At 38.2% G+C, this 21,022-nt stretch overlaps 2 protein-coding genes across 9 annotated transcripts in view; one reads left to right on the top strand and one right to left on the bottom strand.

Moving 5' to 3' along the window:
* LOC126081853 (lanosterol 14-alpha demethylase) overlaps nucleotides 1-9,443 on the top strand; it is a 28,572-nt gene extending 19,129 nt beyond the window's left edge. Inside the window, exons 6-10 of the mRNA XM_049894015.1 lie at nucleotides 2,096-2,215; nucleotides 2,628-2,823; nucleotides 4,066-4,161; nucleotides 4,717-4,885; nucleotides 8,230-9,443. Coding sequence (XP_049749972.1) covers nucleotides 2,096-2,215; nucleotides 2,628-2,823; nucleotides 4,066-4,161; nucleotides 4,717-4,885; nucleotides 8,230-8,408 — 760 coding nt within the window. The 3' untranslated portion in view covers nucleotides 8,409-9,443. The remainder of the gene's footprint in view (nucleotides 1-2,095; nucleotides 2,216-2,627; nucleotides 2,824-4,065; nucleotides 4,162-4,716; nucleotides 4,886-8,229) is intronic.
* A 204-nt stretch (nucleotides 9,444-9,647) lies between these two features.
* The window catches only part of AKAP9 (A-kinase anchoring protein 9), a 157,714-nt gene continuing 146,339 nt past the window's right edge, over nucleotides 9,648-21,022 (bottom strand). For 5 of the 8 annotated variants that reach the window (XM_049893999.1, XM_049894004.1, XM_049894001.1 and 2 more), the window contains 5 exons: nucleotides 19,446-19,678; nucleotides 17,464-17,549; nucleotides 15,557-15,707; nucleotides 14,849-14,988; nucleotides 9,652-13,519 (listed from right to left, as the gene is read on the bottom strand). In XM_049893999.1, coding sequence (XP_049749956.1) covers nucleotides 13,482-13,519; nucleotides 14,849-14,988; nucleotides 15,557-15,707; nucleotides 17,464-17,549; nucleotides 19,446-19,678 — 648 coding nt within the window. In that variant the 3' untranslated portion in view covers nucleotides 9,652-13,481. Of the gene's footprint in view, nucleotides 13,520-14,848; nucleotides 14,989-15,556; nucleotides 15,708-17,463; nucleotides 17,550-19,445; nucleotides 19,679-21,022 lie in introns of all 8 variants that reach the window. The other 3 variants (XM_049894000.1, XM_049894003.1, XM_049894006.1) reach the window with 2 other exon arrangements.

The raw sequence follows: 21,022 nt of genomic DNA, 5'->3' as shown, positions 1-21,022 counted from the left end.
CTGAGCAAGTGTGTTACATCCCACCCTAATCCTCCTTAACATAATCTAATCTTGTCTCATTAACCACAGGCAGAGATTAGAATTTACAGTACATAGAAAATTATATCAATCACAAAATGGAGGACAACTGCAAATTCATTACAGGTTTTCTTTATATAGTTAGCTCATTTAAGGTAAATTTCAGTTTAGTGAGAAGGTGGTTTATTGTCCACATATTTTAATATTTTAAAACCTTCTTATTTTTACACATATGCTTAGTAAAGCCTTTGCCTTTACCTAAAAGTAGCACAGCCCTCCTAAGCATTTGTTTGAAACAGTCTTTCACTCTTTTGTACTATATTGTGAAATTTCTTTGTCTTGAAGTAATAGTGCCTGTGTTTAATCTTCTATTTGTGTCTTTGCTATCTGTACTGTGATTTCCTTAAGGGCAGGGATGGTCTCTGATAGAAAGAATTCTTGCTCATAGGAGTTGACACCTTTGTTGATTTGTTTCTTTACAGGTCAGTGATGGAGAGAAGTTAAGTTGGTACTTCCTTTCTCTTCTATTTTTGCCTCCTCTATCTCTGGTGGCACAGTGGTTAAGAGCTGTGGCTGCTGGCCAAAAGCTCGGCAGTTCAAATCCATCAGCCACTCCATAGAAACCCTATGGGGCAGTTCTCCTCTGTCCTATAGGGTTGCTATGAGTTTGAGTCGACTCTATGGCAATGGGTTTGGTATGGTTTTTTATCTAGTTACAGAATAAAAGAGAGGTGAGAGTAAAAGGTGGAGACATGAGAGGTTCCATGGAATTCTCTGGAATTCATAAGATCTTATATTTGTAAGGAGATTCGCAGTTTCCAGACTGCTTTCACACGTCTTACGGAACACTCAAGCGCAGTACTTGGTCCATAATGAGTTCTCCGTAAATGTGCTTCAAACCTATTTTCTCTCTGCCCTGTCTTCTGAATGAAGTCATAATTCCTGAACTTGGTATAATAGGCTCCTCACACCCCAGCCCAGTTCTCTGTTTTATCCAAGCCAGCTGATTTAACCAAATTATTCCATTCACTTTTTCAAATAATAAAAAAACACCAAGCCCATTGTTGTTCATTCCTACTCATCGCAACCCTATGGGACAGAGTAGAGCTGCCCCATACATAGGGTTGTCACGACTATAAATCTTTACAGGAGCAGACTGCCACATCTTTCTCCTACAGAGTGGCTGGTGGATTTGAACCACCGACCTTTTGGTTAGCAGCCTAACTGTTTAACCACTGCGCCACCAGGGTTCCTTACTTTTAAAAATAGGCCGTATGTTTTCCTGGTTCTGCTGTGTTCATACTGTTAAACTTCAGTGTCTTCTTTCTTTCTGTGTTGATCATCAATAACAATCTTAAAAATGAAGCAGGGGAGGGATTTTTATCAGGAGGTTTAAGAGGGGGGCTTGGGAGTCAGGCTGCCTGGTTTTAAATTCCAGCTCCACCGTTCCCTGGCTATTGGGGATAATCAGTAGTATTTACCTCACAGAAAGTTAAAGTGAACAATTAATGTAAAACACTTAACACAGTACTTGTTACATAGTAAGCACCCAACTTTAAAGGTGTATAGTTTTGTAACTTGAAGCTTGTTTTCTGTCTCACCTAGTAGCTTTTACTCCTGTAAAACTATGTTGTCTTAGAAAGTGAAAAGTAGAATCTAACCCTATGAAGAACCAGAGATATTCTCCTGCTTCAAGAGTTGATTTGGTGAAAATTAGAATTTCATGTTACTTTAAAAAAAGTGTTCTACTTTCTGTTGAACTGGAAAATGTTTCTAAAGAAATGATCGTTTAAGTATTATTTGTTTTAGGCCTTTAGCTGGAAGATAGTGTGTTAAGCATTGGCCATATATGTGTTAAAACATAGTTCTTACCTGTAAGGACCATAGAAATTCTTAACAATATCAGATAAGCTTTTCGTGGCTTATCTTTTGATTCTGAGTTTTTGTCAATTATTTGAGTCATTAAAGCTAATTAAATAGGATTGCTCCAAGATAGGGCCAGGTTATTTTCAAAATTAATTTTCTGCTAGAAACTATTGCTTATTTAAAGGAAATAATTTTCATCTTTGAATCACAGACGCAGGGACAGAGCTCATCGAGAAATCAAGAATATTTTCTATAAGGCAATCCAGAAACGCAGACAGTCAGAGGAAAAAATTGATGACATTCTCCAAACTTTACTAGATTCTACATACAAGTAAGAGCTGCTCAGATAAAATATTAAAGCTGAAGCAGGAAATTTCTGTTAAAATACAGTTAAATAATATTCCCAGTTAAAAAAATTATACTGGTAAAACAAGTTGGTAGCTATGACTTTTAGACTTTGTAGATGGAGAAGCCATAAATTGCTGGAGTCCCGTACCTTACCGCAGTCCCAGTGACTGACTGGGTGTGGTGGAGAGTTTGCTAGTAAACCAGCAGTGAAGTTTTCTGTAATCAAAACCATTGTTTCTATTGGTTTATCTTTTTTTTCCTTAAGGAAAAATAAAATCTGACTTGTGATAGGCAAATGGGAGGGATAATTATTTCTGAAAAATTCATTCATTCTGGTCCTTTATTGAAATGTGTCTGCCAAAACGTTAAATGTGTGTGTGTGGTTCACCCTATAGGGATGGGCGTCCTTTGACAGATGACGAAGTAGCAGGGATGCTTATTGGCCTGCTCTTGGCAGGGCAGCATACATCCTCAACCACTAGTGCTTGGATGGGCTTCTTTTTGGCCAGAGACAAAACGCTTCAAGAAAAATGTTACTTAGAACAGAAAACAGTCTGCGGAGAGGATCTGCCTCCTTTAACTTATGACCAGGTTCGTTCGATTTTCAGTTTCTTTGCCACTTTATTACTTTGAATATCTTTGAGTGGCTATTTCTTAAGTGGGGCAAGCTGAGGTTTTCTATACACTGTAGATTAAATTGCTTAACTTCCATACTTTTAGAGAATTTCCCACAACCCTCCCTGAGATGTCCCAATTAATTTCTCCATTAAGCTTTATCAGATTTGTTTGGGTTTGGTGCCTTAGTTATTGAAATGATTTTTTTTCTGTTTTAATACAGACAGGTCCTGGGTTATGAATGTCTGACTTACAGACAACTCCTACTTGCCCTTTAATGTTACAGAAATTTACCCTCACTTTGAAACTATTGAACCAACCCCTACTCACAACAAATTTATCACATTCACCTTCACTTGTTGCTCCTGCAGCTTTTAAATCATTGAAAAGGCTTCAGAGCCTTTTCTTGCACTACAGTAAGGCTAAGAGCCGTGTGCACCTGTTCTGACTTACCTACAAATTTGACTTAAGGAAGTTAGGAGCGGGTCTTGTTCTAACCCGGGGACTACCTGTGTAGATGTTTACAGATAAAAATTTGAACACTGCTTTTGCAGCAACCCTTAAGTTTGCACTGAGAGAGCTCTGAGTCAGATCAAATAAAGTCAAGGCTGAGAATGGAGCTTTTCAGGGAGTTGGCAGGTAGGTCAAATAGTGACAGGTCTCTGGGGGTGGGGCTTTGGGGTACTCCAGGCCTGTTCTGCCTCCTGTAGTAGTTGTTAGGCTACTTTTTTCACAGTGGCAGTAGTTGTCAGGCTGTTGGTTTGCAAGGCTACCATGGAGCGGGAGAGAGGGGGATGAGTTACTGCAAGTTACAACACCACAGAGCTCACTATTCTCACCAAGATTCAGCCATTTTACTTGAATAAACTCTTCTTGGAATGTTGGAAGCCTTTGGTGAATTTCCAGAGCTCTGAAAAAGTTTACTTAAGACAATTTTTGCCAGAAAACTCATTGTTTTTAGAGGAGCAGATTGTTGAAGGTCCTTACTGCACCATTTTGTAGGGTGATCTCTCTTCCTCTCATCTTGCCTTCCTTTTTCCTTTGTTGACAATGGACAGTGATAGAACAGGATAATCTCTGCCACCCTGAACTGGTTACTTCTGCATTTCCACCCAGAATGCAAGTGATCTTGTATTAACTAAAAAGTTAAAAAATAATTTTTATACTGTTGAGGTATGTTAAGTATTTATAAAAATCAGAAATGTTTTCTCTTTTTAGCTCAAGGATCTAAATTTACTTGATCGCTGTATAAAGGAAACATTAAGACTTAGACCTCCTATAATGACCATGATGAGAATGGCCAGAACTCCCCAGGTGCGTCTATGGGCTAAATTCCCCCCAACCCCCTTTTTTATATATGAAAAGGAGCGTACGTAATGGTATCCAAGAGAATTTTTTAAATTAAAAAAGTAAAATAATCATCACTCTTACATACTTTTTAATTTTACATATTGTAAATATATAAATATTTTTATATAATTGTGTGCTAGTCTGTTTTCTGCATTTTCATTTAACATTTAGGCTTTTTCAAATGGAACTCTCTTTTTCTTGTTGGTTTTAAAAGTAACGTCCATTTTGTTGTAAAAAAGTCAAATAGCGTGGAAGTGTACAAACCGGGTCTTCCTGAAATGCCGCCCTTACCTCCAAGGTATTATGACTATATTTTTGATTTGTATGTGTACTTCCAACCCAACATCAGGCCATTTGGGAATAATCTTGAGTGAAAATAATTTTTAGCTGGCCTAGTCACCGAGCCAGTTTTTAAATATATGCATATCTCATACACATTACTGCTTTGTTCACAATGATACGATTCTTTGGAAGAATATTTTTCAATTATCTAAACAAATTTGTTGCTTTCATTTGTAGACTGTGGCAGGGTATACCATTCCTCCAGGTCATCAGGTGTGTGTGTCTCCCACTGTCAACCAAAGACTTAAAGACTCATGGGTAGAACGTCTAGACTTTAATCCTGATCGCTACTTACAGGACAACCCAGCATCAGGAGAGAAGTTTGCCTATGTGCCATTTGGAGCTGGTAAGACTACATTTTAGATCTTAAATATTTGTCCTGATAACATTTGTTCCTGTGAAAATAATCCATGTGAGTTTTATGTACGAACGTCTTTTCTTTTCCTTGTAGGGACATCCCTGCAAATTCTTGTAGAAGTAGAATCTCCAAAAGATAGAAAAAATATTTCATTTGTCCTGAAGGATATTATTTTTGTGAATCCTTGTATAGTGCTCCATTACCTTCTAACCTGTCTTGTTTTTTCAGGTCTGAATTTTATAGCCCCCTTTCCCCTTATTTTTCCCCTTATCGTAATATTTAAAGCTCTTTGTGAATTTGTTCTAAAGAATTACTGGAGTTAGCACACCATTCAGACGATTACTTCAAGCTAATGTATAAACAAATTACCATCATCCCAGAAAAAAGTAAAGGCAGCCTTTTTAAAATTGAAGCTTTTCTGGATTGTTAGTCAGCTTTCTGGTTCTCTGTGAATAACCTTATGATAAAATGGTCTTTAAGTTTGGGCGAGTTGTGCTTAGGTTTACGAACCTCTGCATTTCCAGTAAGAGCCTAAAATAATGCAGGCAGACCCTTGTTCCTCCAGGAGTATCTGTAACCACAGGTACTCTGTACCTAGATTAAACTACATTCAGTGACTTATTTAGTATTTTCCAAATAGATCATTTTAGTGGTAGATGACTTTTTGTCAATGGTCACAGGTCACGTATTTTCCAAATATAAAGTCTTCTGGGAATTTCAGATTTTAATAACTTTGTTTAATAAACAATTTATTAATATGATGATACGTAACATAACATAAAAGAATTATAGATTGTAATCATTGGTAGAAGCATTACATCTGCCCCAAAGGAGGAATCATTTCTAAAATGGTAATTACCTGGTTTCCACCTGAACTTTTCAGGTAATGGGTTGCCCAGTTACCTTATATGGCAGCTCATTCCATTTTTGGACAGTTCTCATTTATACAATATATTGCAGAGATCTGTTTCCTTTAATCCCGTGTACAGTTGTTGCTAATCGTGGTCACTGAAGCTATGTAGTGTTATCTCTCTTGAGATACTTGGATGGAGGTACAGTAAAACCTGTGAAAGCCAGAAACTGTAAGGTAGGAACCTGTCAAAGAAGGAAAACTTGAATATTTTCCACTGAAACAAGTAACAGAAAAGTGGTAAGACTACACTCTGTCAAAGGTGGAAACTTGCGAGACCTGGAAAAACAAGGCAGTCTAGTCGCGTTATTGCTCTCACGGGTTTCACTGTAGAATGTTCCCTCAAATCTTTCTTTCATCATCAGGTTAAATGCATCTAATTTTCTTGTAATAAATTGTGCTACTTATCTATGTTGGTGCATGTAACATGTAGTTTATTCATTTTTGTATTACATTTTGTGAATTATCAGTATTTATACTTTTTTTTTATACATTATTCTGTTGATTCATAGTTAGAATACTTTTAGTTTGTTGCCATTAAAAATAACTAGTCTTCCTCTAAGCCTCTCCTTAGTTGCTTATATTTGAATATGGACCAATTTGTAAACACCCCTCTAAAATGTGGCTCCTAGAAGTAAGTGCCATTATGGGCTGAACACTTATGCTAATCTTCTCCCAATTTAATCTTCACAACCACAGTATGAGGAAAGTACTATTATATTCATTTTTCAGAAAAGGAAACTAAGGCTTACAGGGATTAACTTTTCTCAATTCCAATTTGGCCTGTTATTTTGTGTTCCCTGAAAAACTGTTTTGTTGTCGAGTTGACTACTTTGCCAGGTTTTGGTAGGCGGGAGAGATTGGAAGGTGTCAGTTCTTTCTGGCTCAGATATTTCTAATACCATCTTTTATGAAGTTTATCTCACCTTCTAGTGAAGTTTTACCTTTTATGAAGTTTATCTGACCTTTTTAAAAATATAAATCTTATTTTATATTAAATTTCCTCCAGCATAAAATCTTTGTTCGTAGAACTTTACAGTGTACACCCATGTACTCACTACCTAGATTCTTCCATTAACATTTTACTATACTTGTTTTTGTCATGTATCTACCATCCATCAATTCTCCTTACTTTTTAGATGCATTTCAAAGCCAATTACACACATCAGTACACTTTCTAAATACGTCAGCATGCATGTTATTAACTAAAGTTCAGTATTTTTTAGTTCTCTTTTGAGATAAAATTTATATGCAGTGGTAGGCCCAAATCTTAAGTTGATGTTCACTGAATTTTGACAAATGAGTACACTTGCACAATTTCAGTTGAGTTTATCAATTTTTTATGGTTATTGCTTTCTGGTCCTGTCTATATCCCCAAGTCATGAAGATATTCTTCTACTCTCTTAACATTTGATGGTTTGTGATCCATTTAACTTTTGAGTATGGTTTTATGAGGTAGGAATCGAGGTTCTGTTTTCCCTTATGTAGATACTTAGTTACATCAGCACCATGTGTTGAAAAGACTTTCTTTAGTGTCTTTGCTGAAAATCAAATAACCATATAAGTACTTCTGGGCTCATTGTTCCATTTGTTGATCCTTATGCCAGCACCACGTTGTCTTGGTGGCTGTAGCTTTATAGTATGTCTTGAAGTCAGACTCTTGAAATACTCCAGCTTTGTTCTTTTTAAGGTTCTTTGGGTCTCCTAAGTCCTTTGCATTTCTGTATACATTTTAGAATCAGCTTGTAAATTTCTTTATATATATGACCTTTTACATTTTTATCTCAGTATACATGTTGCTATTTTGGGTTTTTGAGATCCCTTTTTCCTTTATCAGACATCATTTGTAATAGCATATCACGTTTTGATTGAAATATGCATATTGATTTTTAACCAGGGCTTCAAACCAGTTTTTGGAAATTTGCATTTCCACCCCAGATATACTGCAGCAGAATCTATGTTTTAACAAGATTCCCAGGTGATTCTTATTTATAACTTCCTGGGAACTGTTAGAAATGCAAATTCTCGGGAGTGAGGGGAGAACACAATGAACCCGTTCAATGCCCTGCTTTTAACTAGGGCCCTCCAGGGGCAGAGCTAAGAATGCTTCTAGTATATTCCCAAACTCGATTACAGTGCCATGATTTAAAATCTTACATGTATTTAACCTACCCAAAATATAAGTAGATGTTAAATTTCAAAAAAAGTAATTGGAGAAGTCATTATAGAATTAGTTAAGAGCCTTTTTTTTTTTCTAAAAATTGACACTGGAAATGTTTAGGATTTTATATTTATATATTTTATATATGTATTTTTTTATAGCATCGGCTATTCATTTAAACAGTATTAAACTTTACCACTCTAGGCTAAAAGAAGTGAGAAAGAATTTAAATTAAATCTAATGAAAACTTTTTTTTTTCAGGGCGTCATCGTTGTATTGGCGAGAATTTTGCCTATGTTCAAATCAAGACAATTTGGTCCACTATGCTTCGTTTATATGAATTTGATCTCATTGATGGATATTTTCCCAGGGTGAATTATACAACCATGATTCACACCCCTGAAAACCCAGTTATCCGATACAAACGAAGATCAAAATGAGAAAGGTGGCCAGAAGTAACGTGTGAAACATCACTGTCAGCTGCAACAGCATCTGCAGATAATGAAGTTTACGAAATAACTCCTGTGTACTGTTCTTGAGTGTGTAACGTAAAGACAGCAGTTTAAGATTTTTACATTTCATTAACTGAATGATTCCACCAATTCTGGTGTTACTTCAAATATTTTCTAATGGTTTTATAATAAATACAGTCGTCTCTCGGTATCCATGGGGGATAGGTTCCAGGACCCTCTTGGATACTAAAATGCGAGGATGCTCAAATCCCTTATATAAAATGGCATAGTATTTGCATATAACCTAGGCACATCCTCTGGTATAAATTACCTCTAGATTACTTATGATACCTAATACAAGAGGGAGGTGAACAATGCTCAAACAAGGAGTGCTGGAGAGAGACTGGGGTGTGTGAGATGGTGGAAGACTACAGTGGGGTATGCCTACACATCACTTCATTCGCATGGATTCAGCATAATGTTCGGCACGTGGCAAATTCGAGTTTTGCTTTTGGAACTTCTTTTCTGAATATTTTCAATTGGTGGTTGATTGAATCCGTGGATGTGGAACCCATGGCTACAGAGGGCTGACTGTACTTTTTACAGGTGCTTTAAAAAAAAAAAAAAAAAATTGTCTAGGGAAGTCGTTCTAGGTACTTGGCAGATTCTGAGTGACACAAATTAAAAATTCCAGGTACTAATTCCAAGAGCATATATACTTGGAAATTAAACACAAGGTATTTAAATCTTGGACTAGTTCTTCATGGTATAGAAAGCTCAGTGAAATACTTGGAAGCCATAGGTTACTCATTTACCTGGGAACTTTTTTTGTGTGTTGTGGCTGGAGGTGGGAGGGTGGGGAAGTAACTGTTACATATAAAACCCCGGGTAGAAGAGAATGCTATTAATTGGTCTTGGATGATAGATACTCAGCAATGATGGGGCTATGCTGGAGAAAAATAATGTCGTTTGAAATTATTACTGGCAGGACTGTATATAGGAAATAAAGATTTTTGACCATGACTTAATAATCCTTTCTCCTAATATATATACATGTATAGTTACTACTAAAGAGTGCTCATCTAACTTGATTTAATTACAAAATATTACATATTTATCCATCTAATGGAAAATCTGTCTGGTTCCACAAAGTCATGTCTGTATGGAAATCCAAAATAAACTCCTTAGGGGGTATTTTTTTTTTTTTTTATTGTACCTTAGATGAATATTTACAGAACGAACTAGTTTCTCATTAAACAGTTAGTACACTTATTGTTTTATGACATTGGTTAACAACCCCACAACCTATCAACACTCTCCCTTCTCAACCTTGGGTGCCCTATTACCAGCTTTCCTGTCCCCTCCTGCCTTCTTACTCCTTGCCCCACGGCTGGTGTGCCCCTTTAGTCTTGTTTTATGGGCCTGTCCAATCTTTGACTGAAGGGTGAATCTCAGGAGTCACTTCATTACTGAGTTGAGGGTGTCCAGGGGCCATACTCTCAGGGTTTCTCCAGTCTCTGTCAGGCCAGCAAGTCTGGTCTTTCTTTTTGAGTTAGAAGTTCTGTTTTTCTCCAGCTCTGTCTGGGACCCTCTATTGTGATCCCTGTCAGAGCAGTCAGTGGTGGTAGCTGGGTACCATCTAGTTGTGCTGGACTCAGTCCGGTGGGGCTGTGGTAGATGTGGTCCATTAGTCCTTTGGACTAATCTTTCCCTTGTATCTTTAGTTTTCTTCATTCGTCCTTGCTCCTGAAGGGGTGAGACCAGTAGAGTATCCTAGGTGGCTGCTTGTAGGCTTTTAAGACCCCAGACGCTACTCACCAAAGTAGAATGTAGAACATTTTCTTTATAAACTATGTTATGCCAATTGAGCTAGATGTTCCTGAGACCATGGTCCTCAGGGTACAATCTTGATAATCTTTTTCTCTTCTTTGAATCAAGGTTGTTTCTTGCTTCCTCCCCAGACTCCAGTTAGGAATGTTTCCATTACTAGTTCTGTTAATTAAAGCTTAATTTAGGTTAACAAGCCTTTTTCCCCTTAAATATAAAATCTGAGATCAGGGAACTCTGGCATTGGGATAAAGTTAAAGGCTATCGACATAAGCAGCAGGGTCCTTGGTAGTAGTATCGTTGGTCACCTTGTGTAAAGCCTGTGTTCAAGAATCAACTTAATTAAAACTGGTGCCTATGAGATCCTACAATTTGACCACATAGCCTGTTTTTACTACCAAAAAACCCAAACCCATTGCAGTCGAGTCAATTCTGACTCACAGCAACCCTATAGGATAGAGTAGAACTGCTCCATAGGGTTTCCAAGGAGCAGCTGGTGAATTTGGACTGCTGACCTTTTGGTTAGCAGCCTGAGCTCTTAACCAGTGCACCACCAGGGTTCCTGTTTTTACTAGACAAGGCCAAAATATTTTTCCCTTAAATATATTACAGGTCTGTTTATGGTCAAGGAGGCTGGAGGACACATGTTAAACTCTATTGTGAAGGCAAAATCTGCTTTGGACAGTTTTTCATATTAAAATTCTCTTGGAAAAAAATACACTGTATTCACAAATCTGGAGTAGTGGTTAAGAGCTATGGCTGCTAACCAAAAGGTCGGCAGTTCAAATCCACCAGGTGCTCCTTGGAAACTCTATGGGGCAATTTTACTCTGACCTTTAGGGTTGCTATGAGTTGGAATCAACTCGACAACAATGGGTTTGGGTTTTTTTTTTTTATTCACAACTCTAAACTATGTGCTTTAATAGGTAGAATTCAGGGAATCCAGGAACTTGGATAGGAAAGAAATTCATCTTTATTTTTACTAATTTCTAATGACAGTTTAGTATTCCCTTTAATTATGACTGATGAGCCCTAGTGGTGCAGTGGTTAAAGCACTTGGCTGTTAACACAAAGGCTGGCAGTTCAGACCCACCAGCTGCTCCACAGGAGAAAGATGTGGCAGTCTGCTTCTGTAAAAATTTACAGCCTTGGAAACCCTGTGGGGTAGCTATGAGTCAGAATCAACTGGACAGCAGCGGCTGAGTTTATTTACGACTGTAGACAACGAACCCTAATGGCATTAGCAGTACCCGTGATTCCGTCAGCAGAAATCACAGAGCATTTCCGTACTATATTGCCAATGCTCCAGATCTCTTGCAGTATCTCGCTTTCACCACTACTTTGCAATGATTGTTTATAAGACAACTGTTTCTATAAATTTGCTTCCTTCACAATCCTATATATTTTATGTATTTGCAAACATTATTTTGAGAAGGTGTCCATAATTTCAGCAGACTGTAAAGTGGTCACGGTATAAAATAAGAACCTGAGGCTAGTTTATGTTTACTGAATAGTTTGTCTTAAAGGATTTAATTTTTAATCACAAATTACTAAGAAGCATGAACAAGTTTAAGACTGCAAAAAAAAAAAAAAAAAAACCAAACCCATTGCCATGAAGTTGATTACTTAGGGGCCTAAAAAGAGGAGGACTAACAATGAACACATATCGGTCAGCTCACTTGTCTGTCTGCTCCTTTCTCGCTTCTCTCCTAGAGCAAAGGAGCCTTGCTAGCCATGCTAGCTGAGAAAAGGCTTTATCCACAAGCCTTCAGCTAATTGCTTAGGATAACTCTGCTATTTTTAGATCTCCCCTGATTGGAATCTAGCTGCTAATATGAAAAAGTTAGGTAATTCGGAATCTCCAAGAATGCATAACTTGCTATCCTGGCCTGACTGTGGTGGTATAAATCATAAAACATCAAATGACAAGACAAAATCCTCTGGATAGAAGCATCAAACATTGTCCTTGTTATTTTAATGAGTTACTATGTTATTAGGGAGGACTCTAGATAAGAATAATATTGAGATTTGTAATACAGTATCCTTGTGAGAGCTTCCCAATCTGAAATTTGGTTTGGACAGCAGGAATATTTCTTGACTGTGCTGCTCCACAGGTAATAAAATTTAAGATTATTTTAAAAAAAGAAAATCTAAGGTTCTTTACATTAAATGATTTCTGCATCTTAGTGGGCCATGGCTTAGTAAGGACACATCTTTGGACATGAGAAACACAAGTAACACTGACATAATAAATATGTATTACCATATTTTAATCCAAATAATGCAAACCTTCTGTTTTGTTTGCTGGCTGTGCCCTCCCCCTGCAAGGTATTTTTGTAAGTGCACTATGCTAAGTTTTTTTACAGTAACACATGGAAGGGGACTGCCGTGGAGGCTTTTGTGAGGGTGCCTCGTGGGACAAGGATGCGGCTGGCCAACAAACGCAGAAGGTGCGTGTTATCTGCATAAAAATATGGTAATCATGAAAATACTATATAGCTTTATAAAAACTATAGGTAGATGTAAGGTTGATACAAAGGAACATGGAAAACTTTTTTGCCCAATGAAAGGAGGAGAAAAACCCCAAGAGTACCTAATTCTAAGATCAGGACAGCTTTCTTTCTGAATCCATAAGTCCCATATACCCGAGACAAGCAATTGAGAGGATATGTACCAAGAATTATGGCTCAGTTGAAAATGAAGGTTCAAATGTACAGTGGTTAAAATGGTGAAGTAATTTTTATTTCAGTACTTGACAAAATACCCCATAAAATTCAAAACTTCTACCATTATACAAAAATAGGTCTCTACAAGTGATATTTTCTGTCTGCATCACCAGTAGCAAATATATTAGGCAGAAACATGTAACTTCAGTAGCCTTTTAAGAAAAGTGCAGGACACCTCAAGCTACACATTCAGCAGTATCATAACGCACAAAAGTTTAATCTTTTCACCCATTTGATAAATACACAAGGTTTTATAACTTAATAGTTTAAATTAGCATTCCACAAATATACAGGTAATTTAATGATTATTGTGCATGAATACATACACAATGCTTATATATACAAATTCCAGTTTGTTTTCATGTGCTGGCAAGTGATTTGCATACAATCATAAGCTGTGTTCCTGTTGGTCCCATTGAATATTCACAATACAAAAACGCAGAAGAACCACTGATTTACAAAAGGGAATTTGTTTAAAATCACTCCGATTGGTGATGTTTTCAGAGGATTATCTTCTCATGCCAGCATGAAACTGAGCAGTTGAACCTGTGAAAGAAAAGCAGGGTATTTAAATGATTTCAAATTAGATGGCTACTCACACCAGGCTGACTATGACTAGTTCACTCAGGGCAGGAGATTACTATTACTATTTTAAAAACACCTTTTCTTCCCCCTTAAAAAGTCTCATTCTTTCGTATACTGATTTTTAGAGGATACTTTGGATATATATTTAAAAGTCACTGTGGCTGGCTCCATAGTAAGGTAAGTGGCGCTAACATTAAGATTTTCTTTAAGTGCCCTGTAGGGTGAATGAATGTTCTATATACCTCCTTCCTCTTGATAAATCTTCTGGCCTTCAAAATCTGGGTCCTCTGAAATCTGGATGGTCAAAACAAAACCCCAGCCCCATAAATCGAACCAAACCAAACCAGCCAATGAAAGCCAACCATGATAGTAAGTTTCCTATAAATTAGCTGGATTAAACAAATCATTTCTTGAGTGAAGAGATAAACTACTAACTTAAAACAACCTATTATTAGCCCGTAATTTGTTTGACGAGTAGAAAAAAAGAAGGTCTTTAATAAAAGTACAAACAAAATATAAAAGCTGACTTAGAGCTTTAAAATGATTAAAGCATTAAAATGATTCAAAGTCTTTGAGTGAACTGAAGGGAGGCAGAGGTTTTCCTATACCAGGGGATCAACCTCTATTAAGTATTAATTTTTTGTGTGTTGCAGCAAAGAGAAAATTAAAAGGTCAATCTTACAAAGTCTTTTGAATGGGATGGGTTTTTTTTATCATACATAGTAGCACATGTAGAAGTATTGATGATGACTGTATTAAATGCTTAAAGTAATTGCTTGTCCTTATCTCCCCACCCCTTATTTGTATGCCTTACAGCTTTCTGGAGCCCTGGTGGTGCAGTGGTTAAGCGTTCGGCTGCTAACCAAAAGGTCAGCAGTTTGAATCCACCAGCTGCTCCTTGGAAACCCTATGGAGTAGTTCTACTCTGTCCGATAGGGTCACTGTGAGTTGGAATCGACTTGATGGCTACTCGATAACAAAGGGTAGCGTCAGAGTACTTTTCACATTGGTACCCATTGTGGATTTTATCTTATCAACCTGCTGAGTGAAGACAGTAAGGAATTCCTTTTGGGGGGTGGAGTGGAATCAAGGGTGGTAAATCATGTTGTGACTTAAAATTACTTAAATTCCTCAATCAGTTTCTCTGTTAACACAGAGTTTAAGCTTGGACTAGCCTGGTAACTCAAGCATCAAACTGGAAGATTTGATTATCCTAACAAGGAGGGTCAAGGATTTTCCAAAAGAGGAAGGAGAGTTCTGGGTCTAGCACTCTGTTTAAACTGAACGCACCTGACTGTACAGTTCCCAGTCGCCTTTGCAGTGCCTCTAGCCGAGTGATATAGTCTGTCAGGGCTCTGTCAGGATCATAATTCTGAAGCTGAGAACATGCTAGGGAACCAGGATTTAAATCAGCTGGAAGGCCTGGGTACCTATGGGATTAAAAATGTGTACGTGAAACCACATTAGCCCAAAACAATGCAAGTAAGTTACCAACCTACCCCCACCAATGACCCCTGAAAGGCAAGCCCCTTATACACTGCCTAATTTATATCCCTTGTGCTTTTGAGTTTGAGAGGTTTAAATGAAAAAACATAATTCAAAGAGGCTACTAAGTATTCCTAAAAATGCCCCAGTACAGTGCTTGTTGCAGAGGTCCTCAACAGATGTTGAATGTGTCTTGTCATACAGACTGAAAAGAGTTTTTTTCATAATGGCCAGAGACTATCATTTTCAGTTAATATTTTTTCCATTGTCAAACCACAGCATATAATACTTTATTGACTACCTAATCCGTCAGCTCTATTTTCTATGTCCTGGGAAACCAGTTACAAATGAAAAAACTCTTTCCAACTGAGCCTTAGATTATATAAATTATATATAACTAAAATTATGTCTTGCTATCTCAGTGCAGAGATGCCAAAGCCCTCACGATATCATCTTTCTCTGTTAAATATTAATACAGTTAACTACTCAAAGCAGGTTTTATCAAATTCTTACCTATTTTGAAAAGGTAAAGGAGACCTAGGATAGTCCAGATCTGATCTTGCACGATATGTAGTGTGTCTCGGTTCTCCATATAGCTCCAGACCACCAGAAGAATGATAAAATGGATCAGTCTTTTCAGCACCTAAAGTAATCCAAAATGTACCTTGTAAAGAAAAAAAATACCATGCCCTTGAAAAATTTCTACAAAACAGATAAGGGCACAAAAGACTACTATTCTGTATACTTTATATTCAACTAGCAGGCCCTGGGTGGTACAAACAGTTAATACACTTGGCTGCTAACTGAAAGGCTGGAGGTTTGAGACCACCCAGAGGCACCTATGAAAAAAGACCACTGAAAACCCTTTGGAGCACAGTTCTACTCTGACACATATGAGGTCGCCAGGAATCACAATCAACAGCAACTGGTTTTTATACACTAACTTATCTCTAATTATGGTCATTTTCAATTATTCTTAAGAAGCCTTGGTGGTGGCAGTAGTTAAATGCCAGGCTAACTGAAAAATCAGTGGTTCCAACCCACCAGCTGCTTTGTGGGAGAAAGAATATAAATCTGCTTCTGAAAAGGTTTACGGCCTTGGAAACCCTGTGGGGCAGTTCTACTCTGTCCTCTGGGGTTACTATGAGTCGAAACTGACTTGACAGCAATGGGAGTTTCAGTTATTCTTGCGAAGGAGAGAAACAACAGTACAACCAAAAATTTGGTGTTTGAGTATCATTTTGTTTACCTTTGAATATGAATCTTTCTAATAACCTAGAACTACTCACAGCCCTGGTGATGTGGTGGTTAAGCGTTCAGCTGCTAATCAAAACATAGGCAGTTCGAATCCACCAGCCACTCCTTATGGAAACCCTATGGGCAGTTCTACTCTGTCCTATAGGGTCGCTATGAGTTGGAATCAACATGACAGCAATGGGTTTGGTTTTTGGTTTCACTCCTCAAAGAAAGTAAACTATTGGAATCTTTTCTTTTTAAAAGGCCGTTTAATTATAACTAGATGAGAGGTGAAGGGTGTCTGATGTGTGTGATTTGAGGCAAAAAGATGGTGTGGATTAAAAATACTAGTCCAATGTAACCAAACCCTTTTATCACTCTACTACATTTGTCTGAAAAAACTTGAAATCAAAATTTGCTCTCTCTTAATAAAACACAGAACTCAATGTGGTATAAATTTCAGCTGTTATTTAATACTGCAGTGTTAGGATGCATATTTCAAAAGCCCAACTGCTTAGGGCACCGAGTGTGTTTATCCTTTCTCTGCTGCTCAGCTACTGGTAGGCTCTGTGCAGGCAGTTTACTACCAATTCACAGCAGTTACGCTGCGTCTTTATGTGCTCCCTGCCTCTGACTTCTTCCTTAGGCCTGAAATGGTCAAGCCCTAATGTTCATTTTGTTGTCACTTCTAATTAAGGCAGGTGTGAAGAGAAGGGGCTTTAACTGTTAGCATTATTAAGCAGCCCACTGGTAAACTCAGAAACCTATCTAAGTATTGTTAAATCTTGAGAATTTCAAACTGTAACTCCTCCACATAACGTGTTAACAGTAATCCTATTTTGAATAAGCCTTAAATGCAGTCATAAGGATGTGGGCTCTGGAGCTGGTCTGCCAGGGCACTATCTCAGTGCCACCACTGGGTAATCTGGGGTAAATGACAGGCTTCCCATGCCTCGGTTTACTCTTCTATAAAGTGAGAATAGGCCTAGTACTGAGTGAGTGTACCATAAAGATCTCCTATTATTATTCTCTTTCAAACTGCGTAAGTCACCAGATTGTTAGTTATAAGGAAGGGCTCTATCTTTGGACACCACAGGTTCTAGAATATATTATCTGGACAGGTATTACACATGCAGATTTTAGAGAATCACAAATGTAGGAAAAAGATGCTATTTTGACTTCACCTGGATTCAGTCCAAAGCCATCCCTGTTAATGTTGATAGAGCCAGAACCTGTGACTCGATGCCATCGCCGAACCAAAAATTTCATTCTAAAAAAGATCCCAAGATGAAATTTCACAAAACATCTACAATATAAAGATGATATACATTTCCCACAAAAACCAAGCCATACATTTATATATGAACATAGATTTCAGTATAATTACATGACCGTCTAACCCAAAACTATGCAAATGCCCCTCGCTTATGGCAAAATCCACTGGCACAGCGCTTCAGGTTCCCCTCCTCAAGTGGCACCAGAGGTCTCTTGTGTTGTTAGCATCAGGATTTGGGCACAGGAGAAAAAGAGCAAAAGTAGAGAGGAGAAAAGTGGATGGACAAAGAAGGGAGAGAAATAATGAAAAGAATAGAGAGTAAGAGGCAGATGAGGTAGAAAGAGAAAGAAAAGATCCTTAATTTGATAAAAGTGAGCCAATGCAGGGAAAGCTGGAGGAGGGATGAGGCTGTGTGAGCAGGGGTGAATGCCAGTGGGTTCCAGTGGAGCAAGGGTGGTGGTGCCACCAGCCAATGGTGCTGTCCCACCCTGACCCCAGGAGCTTTTTGGAGTACTAGTTTTGTTTTCTTAATATCAATCAGTTTCAAGGCCCAGTTAGTTTTAGGAGGGTCAAAATACAATGCGTATATTTAGAGGACAAGGACACAGGGTAGTAGAGTGAAAAAGTCCTCAAGGGCAACTTCTACACCGAGCTGCTTTGATGGATCCTTTCCAAATTCCTCTCATCAAAATTACTGGCCAACTCCTGGGACTCCCATTTATTGTCTTCTAAGTTATGTGCCTGTGGGGGGTGTTCCCGGCTAGAATGTAAGCAAGCATCACGTCTTTTTCAACAATGCATCTCCTAGCACTTATCTTGAAATGAAAGATAAGGAAGGAGGAACTGGAACCTGGAGACTACAAGGTAGAGTAGTGGAAGCAGGGAGGGCCTAAAACCATCAAGAAGATAAAACCTGAGCTCCTGCTAGAGAGCCAGCATGACCAGGACTCAGGAGACCTGGCTTACTGTCCTAGCTCTATCACCAATGGCATTGGGACCTCTACCTGCCTCAGTTACCTCATCTGTAAATAAGATCCTGGACTAGGTGATTTTAGACAGCTTCCAGTTTAAAAAATTCTGCATCGTATTTTTCAAAGGAAAATAACTATATATATGTATATACACACACACACACATATGTATGTGTATATGTGTCTGTGTGTATACATACACACACACATATAAGAGACTAGCTGGCTCCTACCAAAATAAAAGGGAGGGGTGGGGGTAGATAAAGAAAGAAGCCTGTGTCTGGGCACAGACCAAGTCAGAGGGCTGCAGTGGGCCAGGTATTCAGGTAGTTTGAGTCTTGGTTTCATTTCTACTACCTATATAGAATGAGTCCGGAGTTCCTACTTAGACTACATTCTAGCTTGGAACTACTAGAGAGAGAATGACAAGACCGCTAGCAGAGTTCAGTGTCCTTAGGCTAATCTCTGACATGAACGCACTCAGGCCAAGGGCTTTCCAGGGCTCAGTCCCAAAAGTGGATTGTTGTAGTAGTGAAGAAAATGAGTGTATGTCAGCCTAAGGAAGGGTCTTTAAAAATCATTTTTCCCTTTTATTATCTCTTTTATTTACATGTCTGAGCTAGATATGAGCTCATACTATATACTTTTAAAAAAGGCAATCCAGACTGGATGTGCCATCGCTGAATCTGAGTCACCAGCTGCCTATACCTCTTCATAGGGTTTATAAAGTACAACATAAAGTATACCTGCTAAAAGGATGAACCCCTAGAAAAATAAGATCGCAAAATAAGCAAAAATGGCAAATTTCTCACACTACATGAATACAGAGTACAACAAGCAAGAAAACAGGGAGAGGATTAAAAAAAGCCTCATCCTTTTAGTGAATTGATTAAAATGCATTCTCTTTCGAGCATTTTACCTTGAAATTGCAATGGACACTCTGACAGCAGACCGGAACCTGGTGAAGCCCTTTGGACGGTTGGTGATTACCTCTAGATCCGTGAAGGCCGGCTGCCCTCCCATCCGGGCAAGCAGGGCCAGGGTGGCATCTTCACATTCTTGGAACCCACCCAGTAACAGCAGCAGATATTTCTTCTGATAAATCAGAGCTTTCCGGAAACTTTCTGCCCTCAGGTATTTACCATAAATTCTCTGATTAAAGAAGGCAGGAATATAAAGACATTATTAAGAAGTCATTCAAACTATTCTCTCAGAATCCAGAAAAGAAGTGGTGTGTATTTGTGGCCCTGAAAGATAACCAGAGTATCACATAAATTCGCCCAATGGCTCTCCATCACATGACAGAGAGACTGCCTTTCTAAGAAAGGAAGTGAAGCAAAAAGATACTAGTGATTCTGGAAGAGTTATTTTATGGAAGCTTAGACATAAAAAAAAAAAAATACAGCCCTGCTTTTTCTATAGAGAGCTTTTACTATAATGGCTAATACCAAACTATAATGGTCTTCCACTGATTTGAAAATCGTTTATTAAAGAGTAAAAGAAACTGGTTTTAGAGGTTTTTCTGTTTAAATGGTCCTTGGTGAGGCCTGGGAGACATAATACAGGACTAAGATACTAAACCTTAAATCTTCAATCTACCACTAGGTGACATGCTCAGCATTTAGCCTTTGACAGCAGAAAGACTAGATTTATCGAGTTTGGGTCAGCGCAGAGCAGCTGTCCAGGGCTTCTCTACACTGGCTCAAACTCTAAATCTGAGGTTGCAAACCCATGTGTGTTTGGTCACACAAATAACATAACTGAGTAAAATGGGTGGTAGAGTATAAAACAGCAGGAGTGGATCAAGGACTGTGTCAATTCAATCCAAATTAAAAACAAACACACATCCTGGTAGACTAGATTTGATTTTTGAACCACCTACCTACTATACCTGTTGCTGTCAATACTTGACTCATAGCAACCCTATAGGACAGAACAGAACTGCTCCATAGGGTTTCCAAGGCTGTGAATGTTTACAGAAGCAGACTACCACATCTTTCTCCCATAACTACCTATTACAAAAAAAAAAAAAAAATTTATTTTTTATTTTTTTAATTTTTTTTATGGACCCTTGCAAACACTTAGAAGGTGGGTTCTGAGTCCCTGGAACAATCCTGAAGATTCGAGAGTTTTAAGAGTAGCTTCAGAAAATCACGATGAATAAGGAAGACTGAGGAAGAATTGACACCTCTGAACTGTGGTGTTGGCGAAGAATATTGAATATATCACGGACTGCCAAAAGAACGAACAAATCTGTCTTGGAAGAAGTACAACCAGAATGCTCCTTAGAAGCAGGGATGGTTAGACTGCGTCTCATATACTTTGGACATGTTGTCAGGAGGGATCAGTCCCTGGAGAAGAACATCATGCTTGGTAAAGTAGAGAGTCAGTGGAAAAGAGGAAAACCCTCAACAGATGGATTGACACAGTGGCTCCAACAACGGGCTCAAGTATAACAATGATTGTGAGAATGGTGAGGACAGGGCAGTGTTTGGT

Source organism: Elephas maximus, chromosome 8, assembly GCF_024166365.1.
Source record: "Elephas maximus indicus isolate mEleMax1 chromosome 8, mEleMax1 primary haplotype, whole genome shotgun sequence".
Classification (NCBI taxonomy): domain Eukaryota; kingdom Metazoa; phylum Chordata; class Mammalia; order Proboscidea; family Elephantidae; genus Elephas; species Elephas maximus.
Note: the sequence above shows the minus strand (reverse complement) of the source record. Positions and strands in the feature narration are given on the sequence as shown.